Here is a 12,608-nt window from a genome sequence, read left to right as displayed (position 1 = left end):
GGCAGTAAGCAAAGGGGCGTCCTCGCCACCTGCCCTGGGTAATTCAGTTTGAATTAGCAGACACCTTTGCACAAATCATTTTAATTACAATTTATAATATCTAGAACAGCGGTCATTTCGTATGACCGCCGGGCTTTCTAGTATGACTATAACCAATAGTGGTAAGGGGCTCCTAATTACAATTTTTGCTTCTGTACTTCCCACTTACAAAACTATAAAAACTAAGTAGAACAAAGGGCCGGCGCGCTCTCCCTCAGACCTCTGTAGGAGTTGCTGCCTCTTGGCCAAGCTAGACAATAAAGCTTTGATGTGTAATCCACGGAAGCTTTGATGTGTAATGGAGGGACTTTGTTCCTGTCTTCAATGTTTCGGGTCCCTCTGGATTAGGCTTAACAGAAGGTACTACTTTGTATTGCTAAAACAAGGGGATAGGGTAACATGTTCCTAGAGTCACACTCCATTGGTTTGCCTCCCACACAATGACTTCCTAGCTAGGTGTCTCTTGCTTAACCTCTTTGCTTCCTTCCCTTTCCTTATCTGCAAAATGGAAATAATACATATATATATATAAATAATACCTCCACAGTTTTGTTGTGAAGATTAAATAGGTACATACATATAAAGCAATTTTAAACTGTGTCTGTCCTGTAGCGCTCAATGCTTCCTATTATTGGAAAATAAATCTATGCAGTCCTCATTTTAACACTTCCCTACTAAAAACCCGTCATTATATCCCTACTTTTGACCAAAGGAAGTTATCCTATTGAATCAAAATACATTCTTGCCTCCAGTGTTGATCATCAGTGTCGCTCTTATTAGACCGTAAGCGCCTAGATCCTCTGGCACTACCAGTTCTATAGCAGACATTAAAAAATTAGTTATCGAACTTTTTTTTGCCACGGACAAAGGTCTTAAAAGAGGAAAAACTATACAGAAAGTATTAAAAATCACCATGTGAAGTTTAAGCATTAGAACACCTAAAGAGGGTTTCACAAAAAAAATCGTCTGCCGAGTGGTCAACAGAGGGAACCCATCCATCACCAAACGAAGCTTTTTACTAAAATTGTTTTTCACTGACGTCGCTCATTCCTGACCTCTAACGCCAGGAGGTGGGATTAGAGAGACAGCTGACTTCTCCCTTGCCCTCCCTCCTCCACTGGACCCGCCCGCTCAGTGGCTGGGTCGAGTTGGCGTTTCCATTGGTTAGTTTCCCCGAGGAGGCTGGTCTTGGGCGTGACACCCCTAGTGGGCGGGGCTTCCCCGCCGTGGTGGTTTAAGGACGGGAGAGGTTGTTGCGGCCGCCATCTTGGATTCTGCGGTAGTGGTGGCGGCGGTAGGGCGCCGAGTCTGGGCAGTGGCTCTGCCTTCCTGCTCCCCCCCGGTTCGGTGGCGGCGGCTCCTCCCACTGGGGGGGGGGGGGAGGTGGGACTGCGGTGGCACCTACGGCTATGGCGGCAACCACTGCTAACCCCGGTGAGGAGACGGACGACTGAGGTTCTATGGGAGAAGAAGTTGAAGGGGTTGGCACCTGGGGTGGACCCGGGACTGAGGGGTAGTTGGAGCTGAGGAGGAGGGGGTGCAGCGGAGGGGATTGACCTGGGAGAGGGGCCCTACCGGGGGACCTGGGGAGACTCGAGGTGGAAAGGGAGGCTGCGGGCGGGAGTTGGGGGGTTCTGTGCCCCGAGTTCTGGTGGCGTTCTGGTGTTCGATATGGTCCTGTTTCAACCCGCTAGCCACTGGGGTGCTTGACGCCGACTAACTCTGGGCAGGGTGGTTCGGTTTACAGTTTGGACTTATGAACACTGGATCACGTTGCTGTTTTTATGAGGTGGTACTCCCAAAAGTTGAATCATTTAGACATTAATTTAAATTAAACACTCTTTGAATATATTCTTAGTTTCTCTAGGTTGTACCCTCCCCCCAGGCTATTCTTTGAGATTTGCGTTTATGAATTAAGAGGTGCCTCTTAGTGTGTTGAGCTGCTGAGGGCGGTGGTTTGTAAAATGATTGAGGTCAGGGCAGGTCTTCCCGACAGCAGCATCCAGAACCCCACGTTTAAATGTAGGTGTGGGTCGAGGCATTTCCCATTTTTAAAGAAAAGTTCAGTTCCATGTCATTTATCCATCAATAATCTTCAAAAGGGGGGGGGGGCTTGGACATTTAAAAAAAGAATCTAGCCAGTCGTGTCGAAGAGATGGAGAGAGGTGTAGCGCGGCAGGTCTAGACAGATCAGGCCTTCAAATTCCTAGTCCCAGTCCTCTTTCCTCTATTACAGTTACACTGCTCACAAAAATTAGGGGGTCAGGGACCGTGCACATACTACAGTACTTTCAGCCTTTTGTATAATGCATTTTCACCAGTGAAATAAAAGTTGCTTTTGCATCTCATTTCTATAATTGAACTTTTGTCATTTGCTTTTCTGATGTTTTTGTTTAATAAAAAAAATCAAATGCTTTTTTTGTATCACTACATGTTCGTTTTGAAATATCCCCTAATTTTTGTGAGCAGTATATTTACCCAGAGGAAGTATTTCATTTTAGGAATCCTAGTTTGTCTTGCTGACTTTGACCATTTTCTTGCAAAATAAAATTTCTTGTTAAAAATCCTTATCTTTATCTTTAGTAGACTTTTAAAAAAGAAAATGGGGCTGAATTTCTTGAAAATACAGTGGTGGAAGGGACTCAGTACTGTTTCCACGTTGCAGTTTAAATTGGATTTATTTTCGTGTTCTAAGGTCAGTAACATTCAGGTTATTGTTTGCTGCTGTTCTGCTTGTTGGTTTAGTTTTTTTTTATTCAATTGATTCCAGATTTTGCTATTACAGTTGAATCACTGAAATTTACTGTTTTTCCTACCACATTTCTAGGAACAGAACTATTTAAAGAAGTTAATTTGTCATATGTCAGTATCATATTTTTAAGTCTTTTAAGTTTCTTTTTTTTTTTTTTTTTAGAGGAAGAAGAGATAAAAATAATGGCTAAAATTCCATTGCAGGAAGTACTGAGTGATGGAAATCAAATTGGAAAAATGCTTTTATTATGGCCTTGTAGTAAAATAACCTATCTCTTAACTGGGGAGTAAATAAACAAAATTTTAAACTGATAACACGTTACAAAATACTTTTATAAACCTAGTCAAGTTGTAGAGCATTTCTGTTATTAAGGGATGGCCTGGGTAAACAAGTTTAGAGCATCTGTCAAGTTTTCTTCCTAGCAGTGTGGGTGGGGTTGATTTGTTTTGTTTTGGTTTGTTTTAAACAATAACCAGAATGACAATCACTTGACCACATTTTCATTAGCTGATTAGTATCAGCTTAAATCTGTAAGCAGAAAATACCATATATTTGTGCAGAAACCTTGCTATAAAACAGCTGATTTTGTTTATTATCCTTTGTCAATCCAATTCTGCAAATTTTAGGTTTCTTTTTTGATTTTTCCAACTCTTCCAAATTAGTGGTCCCATGTTCAGCACATTATAGTTAAATTAGAAAATGTATTTTTTTTCTTCATTTCATCTTTTGCTTCTTTATATCAAAAATATTATAGATGCATTGTGTACTATTAGTTGCCTGTTTCATTTTGGGAAATTACCATGAATGGAGGGACACACGGTGGAAATGTACTGTGCTCAATGAAAAGAAAAAGTAAATGTTTTTCAGGTCAGAATTCTTTGTTGCATGGTCAAACCTTTTTTCCTTAGAGCCATTTTAGGAACTAGCGACACCATACCTATTTCTTTGAGTTTTTTTCTACTCTTTTTTTTTTTTTGCTAGTGGTTAAGTTTCATGTTAGTTCTGTCTTTACATATATATGCAAAGGATTTTTGTAATAATTATGTAACTATTCTCTCTAAGCTTCATTTATTGTAGGTTAATCCTTGGCGTTAATAACAATCTTGATCGTTTTAATTGTATTTAGAATATGATTTAGGGGCTGTTGGTGGCCCTTTAGTGTCTTGCAGAGGACCTCATTCCTTTACATTTTCACTGTTTTAACATGGTGCTGGATCAAAAGAAAGAGTAAGAATCCATTTATACCCTACTCTAAGAGTTATGCTGTACTAATAGTTCTAATTTGATGATGGCTTTTTTCCTTCATGAATTGATAATTCTTTATATTCTTTTTTTGTGTGTGTATGCTAATTCTACTTATCACTGGCAAATGGGAATGGATGGGTAGATGGTCCATGAAGTCTTAGGTTATGTCTTTAGTATCTCTAGAATACTAACAATTTTGAGGAACATTTTGAAAATTGCATATGTGATTTGTAATGCATTGACTAAGGTGCTGGTAGGTAAGAGAGTAGGAATTTGATTTCCAGTTCAAACCAAAGATGTGAATGACTTTGTAGGAGTATAGGTTTTCCTCCCTTGATTCTGGTATTTCCATTGGTCTAGATCTCTTTTGTGCTATTAGGTACCATTTATTGTGGATGGAGAATGTGGTAGAAGGCAAAGGAGGAAATACTGTTTAGATTTGTAAGATTGACATTTAGGAAAAATTTTCCTTTTCATATAATTTTCATTTACATAAATTATAGTTTTAAAAACATAAATTAGCCCTGGACGGTTGGCTCAGTGGTAGAGCCTCGGTCTGGCATGCAGAAGTTCCGGGTTTGATTCCCGGCCAGGGGCACACAGGAGAAGCGCCCATCTGCTTCTCCACCCCTCCCCCTCTCCTTCTTCTCTGTCTCTCTCTTCCCCTCCCGCATCGAGGCTCCATTGGAGCAAAGATGGCCCCCGCGCTGGGGATGGCTCCTTGGCCTCTGCCCCAGGCGCTAGAGTGGCTCTGGTCGCAACAGAGCGACGCCCCGGAGGGGCAGAGCATCGCCCCCTGGTGGGGCGTGCTGGATGGATCCCGGTCGGGCGCATGCGGGAGTCTGTCTGACTGTCTCTCCCCGGTTCCAGCTTCAGAAAAATACAAAAACAAAACAAAACAAAAAAAACGTAAATTAACAAAATTCTTACCCATTGCTTTTACTTACCTTTTTGCAGATATAGGAAAAAGGGGATTTATGCAGTATAAAATTAAGATGTCAAGATACCTTTTTATTATATTTTATTGGACAATTATTTTTAAAAAGTGTTTATGTTGTACTAATTTAGCAATTGAAATACTTATCATTTTTGAAAAAGAACCTTAATCTATGTAATTTTTATGCTACTTTTTATGCCACTTTTTGTAGCAACCTGAATCTTCTCTGTTTTCTTAGAAATTAAAAAGTAAATACTTCTGCTTTCTTGGAACTCTAGTTTTCTTGTTTTGGAATAGTGGTCTCGCAGCTCAGTTTTTTGCATTCCAGCCCAATCCCTCTACTCAGTCGAACAGATGAGACTAACATGTTTTATGGTCTTTCTGTGAAAGTTTTTGTGGTTCTTTGACATGGATGCCTATTTTCTAAGGTAGCAACAATAGGAATTTCCATAGTAGTTGATCTTCAAAAACTAAATTGCAACACTCAATCAAGGAAATGAAACCCTTTTAAAAATTATTTTACTTAGGCCATGACATCTTGGGGGTATTTAATTTCAAAACTAGTAAAATTCGAACTAAACTTTCTTGTATTTTCATCTATTTAAAAGAAGTCTCTAGTTGAATAATCTTTAACATACTATTTTTCTTATGTGCTCACCAGTATTTCCTTCAGATTTGTTTTGCTCTTTAATTTTTCTATATCTTTTGTGATGATTACAGTTTTGTATTCTTTAATGTATTTATCTGGTTATCACATCTTTTTTGCATAGAAACTGTTTTTTATAAGATTTTATTGATTTTAGAAAGAGGAGAGAGAGAAAGGGAAGGATGGGGAAGGAACAGGAAGCATGTACTTGGCGGTAGTTGCTTCTCATAAATGCGTTGACTGGGCAAGCTCAAGGTTTCTGATGGGTTACCTCAGCATTCCAGGTTGATGGCTTTATCCACTGTGCCATCACAGGTCAGGCTAGAAAAGTTTTATTTATTTATTTATTTAAATTTTATTTATTTATTTATTTATTTATTTTAAGATTAGATTTTTTTGTTGTGGTGGTTTTTTTAATTATTTTTATTTATTTATTCATTTTAGAGGGGAGAGAGAGCGAGGGAAAGGGGGGGAGGAGCAGGAAGCTTCAACTCCCATATGTGCCTTGACCGGGCAAGCCTAGGGATTTGAACCAGCGACCTCAGTGTTCCAGGTCGACGCTTTTATCCACTGTGCCACCACAGGTCAGGCTATTTTTTTTTTTTAAGATTTTTTTTTTTATTCATTATAGAGAAGGGAGAGAGAGAGAAGGGGGAGGAGCAGGAAGCATCAACTCCCATATATGCCTTGACCAGGCAAGCCCAGGGTTTTGAACCAGCAACCTCAGCGTTTCCAGGTTGACCCTTTATCCACTGCGCCACCACAGGTCAGGCTAGAAAAGTATTTTTAAACATAAAGATATTAAAACATAAAACTTTTTTTTTGCATTTTTCTGAAGCTGGAAATGGGGAGGCAGTCAGATAGACTCCCACATGTGCCCGACTGGGATCCACCCAGCATGCCCACCAGGGGGCGATGCTCTGCCCCTCTGGGGCGTTGCTCTGTTGCATCCAGAGTCATTCTAGCGCCTGAGGCAGAGGCCACAGAGCCATCCTCAGCGCCCGGGCCATCTTTGCTCCAATGGAGCCTCGGCTGCAGGAGGGGAAGAGAGAGACAGAGAGGAAGGAGAGGGGGAGGGGTGGAGAAGCAGATGGGCGCTTCTCCTGTGTGCCCTGGCCGGGAATCGAACCCAGGACTCCTGCACGCGAGGCCGACGCTCTACCACTGAGCCAACCGGCCAGGGCCAAAACATAAAACATTTTAAGCCATATAAAGTAGATATTTAAAATAGATATGTTTAAAGTTATTTTAATCATAGTTATTTATGTAATATTTAACAACTTAGTTTTGTATTTGTTACAAAAACAGCAGTCCTGGTGGTCCCTTGTCTATGGCAGGGACTAGGTTCCAGAACCCCCTGCAATAGGCAAAAATCCGCGAAGTAGCGACCTTACATTTATTTTTTTACTTATATATATTTTAAGGCTTTATAAACCCTCCCTAGACTCTTATAAACCTTTCCCACACTGTTACTAATCTTTTCCACACTTATAAACACTTCCTATGCTCTTAAACACTTTCTTTACTCTTAAACCTATGTAATTTTAACATATAAAATTCTATATGGGTATTCACTAGTGAATATACTACAAGTTGAATGATGAAGATGATGAATTAGCTGTGCAGTAGTGATGACAATGAAGGTGGTGATGATGAGTTGAATGTACTGCACAGTCAAGAAGAGCATTACAATATTTTAGGCTATAAAATGCTTATTTTACCACAATAATTAAAATAATAAATATATAAAAATACTTGTACAGTGTATCACAAAATCCTGTGATATAGCAAAAAAAATCCTCAATACAAAATTAGATACATACAATTTAGAAATCTGCAATACAGTGAGACCGCAAAAAGTGAACTGCGATATGGCGAGGGATGACTACTCCCTTCTCTCAGGTCCTTCTTTCCAGTGACAACCATTTTTATATCTTTTACCAAACTTGGTTTTTGTTTAAATAAAATGTCCCTGAAGTGAAAGATACATGTTTTCAAATGGAAGGGGCCAGACCAGTGAATGAAAACACACCCACATTAAGGCACATTATCATGAAATTGCAACATTGGATACAAAGAGCATCCTAATAAGCTTCAGAGAGAAAAAATTGGAAAGAATTAGGAACATCTTTATTTTGCTTCTCAGTGAGCACCCAGGAAAGTAGAAGACAATGAAGCAATACTTTAAAATTCTGAGGGAAAATAAATTCCAACTTAGAATTCCATATCTAACCCTGGCTGAATAGTTTGGTTGGTTAGAGTATTGTCCCAATGCACTGAGGCTGCAGGTTTGATCCCAGTCAGGGTACATACAGGAACAGATTGATGTTTATGTCTGTCTCCCTTCCTCTCTCTAAAATCATTAGATAATAATAATAATAATAAATAGAATTCCATATCTAGGCAAACTACTAATTAGTGAAGAAAGATATTCTTATACATCCAGTACCTCCCTTATACTATATCAGGAGCTCACTAGAGGATGTGCTTCACCAGTAGGAGAGAATAAACGATAAAAGAAGAAACAGTATAGAAAAGAGGGAGGCAGCACCATAGAAGAAAACTCAAGCATCCATTTTGCACACTTTGCAGGTTTCCAGTTTGGACTCTCACTTTCAACTTTGCCTGGTGTTCTCCAGGCTAGAAGACTTCTGGTTTCCATTCTCCAGATCAATCTTTTGACAGGATGGAGGAGGGGCAGTTTCTCTGTTAAATGGAACCAGGGAGAGGATCTGGGTATCTACCTGCTGCTTTAACAAAATGTTGTACCAGTCCTTTTAATTTTGGCTTTCATTCATCCGCTTGCCCTCCCCAATCAATCACCGGTTCTTGAGACTTTGGGGGATTCCAACATTTAAATTGGGGTTGGTTTTTATGCTTTTTTCCTTGCTGGTTTGGGATTCAGTTCTTGTGGGTCTACCAAGGCAATGTTCCTAATTTCCAAAAATTTATTCTGTTCTTCCTCCCATTTTTGCCATTTATGTGGTTTTACATCTTGTATAAAATTGTTTTTCTCCTTTATGTATTTTTGCGGGGGGCAGAAAGTAAAAGTAGATGTATATACATTTACCCCACTATCTTTATTTTGAAATTGCATAGCTTACAATTTTAGAGGTTCCTTATCTTTTCATCCTGCTATCATGTTAATTTAGGCCTTTATTACCTCATTTTTATTAGTCTAATTTGTCCCACTGCTTCTATTACTTCAAACTTTAAATTTGCCAGATTAATTTTTTAAAGCACTTTTATTGCAATAATAAAACTTGAAAGTCGTATGTAATGCAGGGGAGGAGAGTGGAGTGTAGGCAGCAATAATTTTTCTCATCAAATCATTCACTATACAGAACAGCAAGGGAGTGAGAGAGAGTAGGGAAAAGCCAGGAGACTTCAAGATCAGCAGGGAGTCAAAAAAACAGGAGATGCTGAAGTTGTGATGACCAGCATATTTTTTTAATGAGAGAGGGTGAGACAGACTCCCACATGTGCCCCGACCAGGATTGACTGGACCAGAATCCACTGGCAACCCGTGTCTGGGGCTGATGCTTAGTACCAGCTGAGCTGTCCTCAGCTCTCAGGGCCAGTGCCAGAACCATGGAAGCCAGTGGCTATGAGAGGGGGAAGAGAGAGAGGGTGAGAAGGAGGGAAGAGAAGCAGAGAAGGTTGCTTCTCATGTGTCCCCTGACTGGGGATCAAACCTGGGATGTCTGCACACTGGGCTGGCATTCTATAACCACTAAGCCAGCCTGCCAGGACTGCCAGCATTGTTTTCTTAAGATAACACTCAAGCATTTGTTGGGATAGCTGGGTTTTGTTTTGTGGTTTTTTTTGTTTGTTTGTTTTAACACTTTTTAATTCATTTTGAGAGAGAGAGGACAGAGAGAAAGAAGGGGGGAGGAGCAGGAAGCATCAACTCCCATATGTGCCTTGACTGGGCAAGCCCAGGTTTTTGAACTGGCAACCTCAGTGTTTTAGGTCGACGTTTTATCCACTGTGCCACCACAGGTCAGGCTTTCATTGGGTTTGAAGTGTCTATGAGCCTGACCAGGCGGTGGCGCAGTGGATAGAGCGTCAGATTGGATGTGGAGGACCCAGGTTCGAGACCCTGAGGTCGCCAGCTTGAGCATGGGTTCATCTGGTTTGATCATAGCTCACCAGCTTTGACCCAAGGTCTCTGGCTTGAGCAAGTGGTTACTCAGTCTGCTGTAGCCCCATGGTCAAGGGACATATGAGAAAGCAATCAATGAACAACTAAAGAGCCAAAATGAATAATTGATGTTTCTCATCTCTCTCCCTTCCTGGCTGTCCCTCTCTCTGACTCACTCTCTGTCAAAAAAAGAAAAAGAAAAAAAAAGTGTTTACAAACAGCATCTTCGATTAAAGTTCTTAAAATTTATGATATGGGTAACTGAGATTATAAAAGTCCTAAATACCTATTAGAAAAAAAACACAGGATAGGGAAAGAAGGAAGCCAGGACACAAAGAAGGCTTGAGAGGTCTTTTGTGGCCCGAGACAGATACCTGTAGTGTCCAATGTCTCAGTGAAAACGATTTGCTTTTAAAAGGCGGAGGGTTTAAGGGGAGAGTGGGAGGGGTAGGAGAGGCAGTGGAGGCAAAGGCTCTCTCTCACCCCCAACTTTAATTTTTTAATTTACATTTTTTTCTTGTCACTCTGACTTAATGGTATATTTCATTTTTCAGTTGTTGAATCAGATCTAAAATTATATCTTGGCATTCAGAGCTTTCTCACAGTTGGTTAACACTTAACATCTTACTTTTTTCTCTCAGGTCATAGACTCTATGCTCTTATTATTTATTATTATCTGCATGCACCCCCACTGGGATCCACCCAGCAAGCCTACTAGGGGGCAATGCTCTTCCCATCTGGGGCTCTTGCTCTCTTGCAACCAGAGCCATTTTTTTTTAGCACCTGAGGTGGAAGCCGTGGAGCCATTTTCAGTGCTTGGGGCCAACTTGCCCCATTGAGCCATGGCTGCAGGAGGCGGGGAGTGGGGGGAGAGAAGTGAGAAGGGGGAGGGATGGGGAAGCAGATAGATGCTTCTCCTGTGTGCCCTGACCCGGAATTGAACCCCGGGACTTCCACATGCTGGGCCAATGCTCTACCAGTGAGCCAACCGGCCAGGGCCTCTATGCACTTATATGTTTCCTTACAGCTCTTTACAGTTATTTTCACACCTCCCTTTAGGATTTGCTGATGTCTTTTTGTCTATGTGGAATACCTCCTTTTCTTTTTTTGAGTCCCCACTTGACCTACTTTTTTGAAATTTCCTGACTGATTAATTAATTGCCTGCCTGCCTTACTTCCTTTGGTTTTTCCTTCCTGTTGAGGAACTTCTCTGTGCTTGGGACTATGCCAGACCTTAATTTAAACTATGTCAGGTTGTTCCTGTAGAGCCCAAGCTCTACGTTGATCAGGTGTCCCGATTTGACTTCCCCATGCAGTGGGACACTCCTACTTAACAGCAGGGCTGGCAGCCTCTTCGAGACTACTCTTGAGGCAGCTATGAGGATTCTACTTACCAGTACTGAGACCAATTGTCACTGGAGGAAAGACACGACTAACACACAAGTTATTTGCAAGAATCACACAGGCAGTTTATTACTATCAAATCCTTTTGGTGTGCCTAGGTGCAGCTTGTAGGCCCTGTCAGTGTGCACCTCTTGGTTGTCCTTGGTCAGAGCAGCGTGGAGACAGACCACGTTCAACATTGGAGTCTGGGCGACTACTGCAGCAGAGGGGCCCCCTTAGCTTTAGTACCTTTTCTGGCCTATACCTAACAGGTGTCAACCTACAGGATTATCACATCAAACCACCTTTTTGGGAGTTCCTAGCAGGCAGAGGTGGATTTAATGGCGGGTGCACTGGCCGCGTGCCCTGGGCTCTGACTGGTGAAGGACCTCGCAAAACCCCAACTTTTTTTTTTGTGACAGAGACAGAGAAAGGGACAGATAGGCAGGAAGGGAGAGAGATGAGAGGCATCAATTCTTTGTTGCAGCATCTTAGTTGTTCAGTAATTGCTTTTTCATATGTGCCTTGACCAGGGGGCTACAGCAGACTCAGTGACCCCTTGCTCAAGCCAGTGATCTTGGGCTTCAAGCTGGTGAGCTGTGCTCAAACCAGATGAGCCTGTGCTCAAGCTGGCAACTTTGGGGTTTCAAACCTGGGTCCTCTGCGTCCTAGTCTGCTGCTCTATCCCAGGCGTCCCCAAACTACAGCTGCGGGACACACACGGTCCCTGAGGCCATTTATCCGGCCCCCCGCCGCACTTTCGGAAGGGGCACTTCTTTCATTGGTGGTCAGTGAGAGGAGCACTGTATGTGGCGGCCCTCCAACGGTCTGAGGGACAGTGAACTTGCCCCCTGTGTAAAAAGTTTGGGGACCCCTGCTGCACCACCGCCTAGTCAGGCTACACTTTTTTCTGATGACACCAAGTTCGGTTTCATATGTGTAATTTTAACATTAATAGTACATAATATTTGTTATTTATTTAAAAATATGATTAACATTTATTTTTATTTTCCCTGTCTCTTTTTTTTAAGGGGCCCAATATTTTCTTCTGTGCTGGGGGCCTCAACCAACCTTAATCTGCCTCTGCCAGCTGGGAGCCCTTTTTATGTTAATCTACCAAAATGTCACATCAAGCCACTCTTAAGGTGTTCTAGGGAAGCTTCTTGTTTATGTTAACCTACAGAGTTATCACATCAGACCACTTTGTATCTATATATAACTTTACACACACACTAACTGGACCCTGAGCGAAAGGCAGAGTCTGCCTATCATATCTGTATACATGAGATTAATTCCTATCCAGACGGTTAGCCTTCCTTATTCACTTGCCTTAATGGCTTTTAATATTATATCTTATTTCTATATATCTTTCATATTTTTCTATATTTCTATATATTTCATTACTGTAACATTACTGTAACAAAGAGTCATTTCTTTCTCTAAAATTATTATTTTTTATGTA

General features: G+C 41.2%; 1 protein-coding gene and 1 non-coding gene across 8 annotated transcripts in view; one reads left to right on the top strand and one right to left on the bottom strand.

The window, feature by feature from the left end:
* Positions 1-1,281: 1,281 nt before the first annotated feature.
* Positions 1,282-12,608, top strand: part of ARNT (aryl hydrocarbon receptor nuclear translocator) — an 86,812-nt gene continuing 75,485 nt past the window's right edge. For all 7 annotated transcript variants that reach the window (XM_066377424.1, XM_066377427.1, XM_066377429.1 and 4 more), the window contains exon 1: positions 1,282-1,473. In XM_066377424.1, coding sequence (XP_066233521.1) covers positions 1,449-1,473 — 25 coding nt within the window. In that variant the 5' untranslated portion in view covers positions 1,282-1,448. The remainder of the gene's footprint in view (positions 1,474-12,608) is intronic.
* TRNAA-CGC (transfer RNA alanine (anticodon CGC)) lies at positions 6,728-6,803 on the bottom strand. Its single transcript has one exon. It is a non-coding gene; the product is annotated as a tRNA-Ala (tRNA).

The sequence above is a fragment of the Saccopteryx leptura genome, chromosome 3 (assembly GCF_036850995.1).
Source record: "Saccopteryx leptura isolate mSacLep1 chromosome 3, mSacLep1_pri_phased_curated, whole genome shotgun sequence".
Classification (NCBI taxonomy): domain Eukaryota; kingdom Metazoa; phylum Chordata; class Mammalia; order Chiroptera; family Emballonuridae; genus Saccopteryx; species Saccopteryx leptura.
The sequence above is the reverse complement of the archived record's forward strand: the minus strand, read 5'-3'. Positions and strand labels throughout refer to the sequence as shown.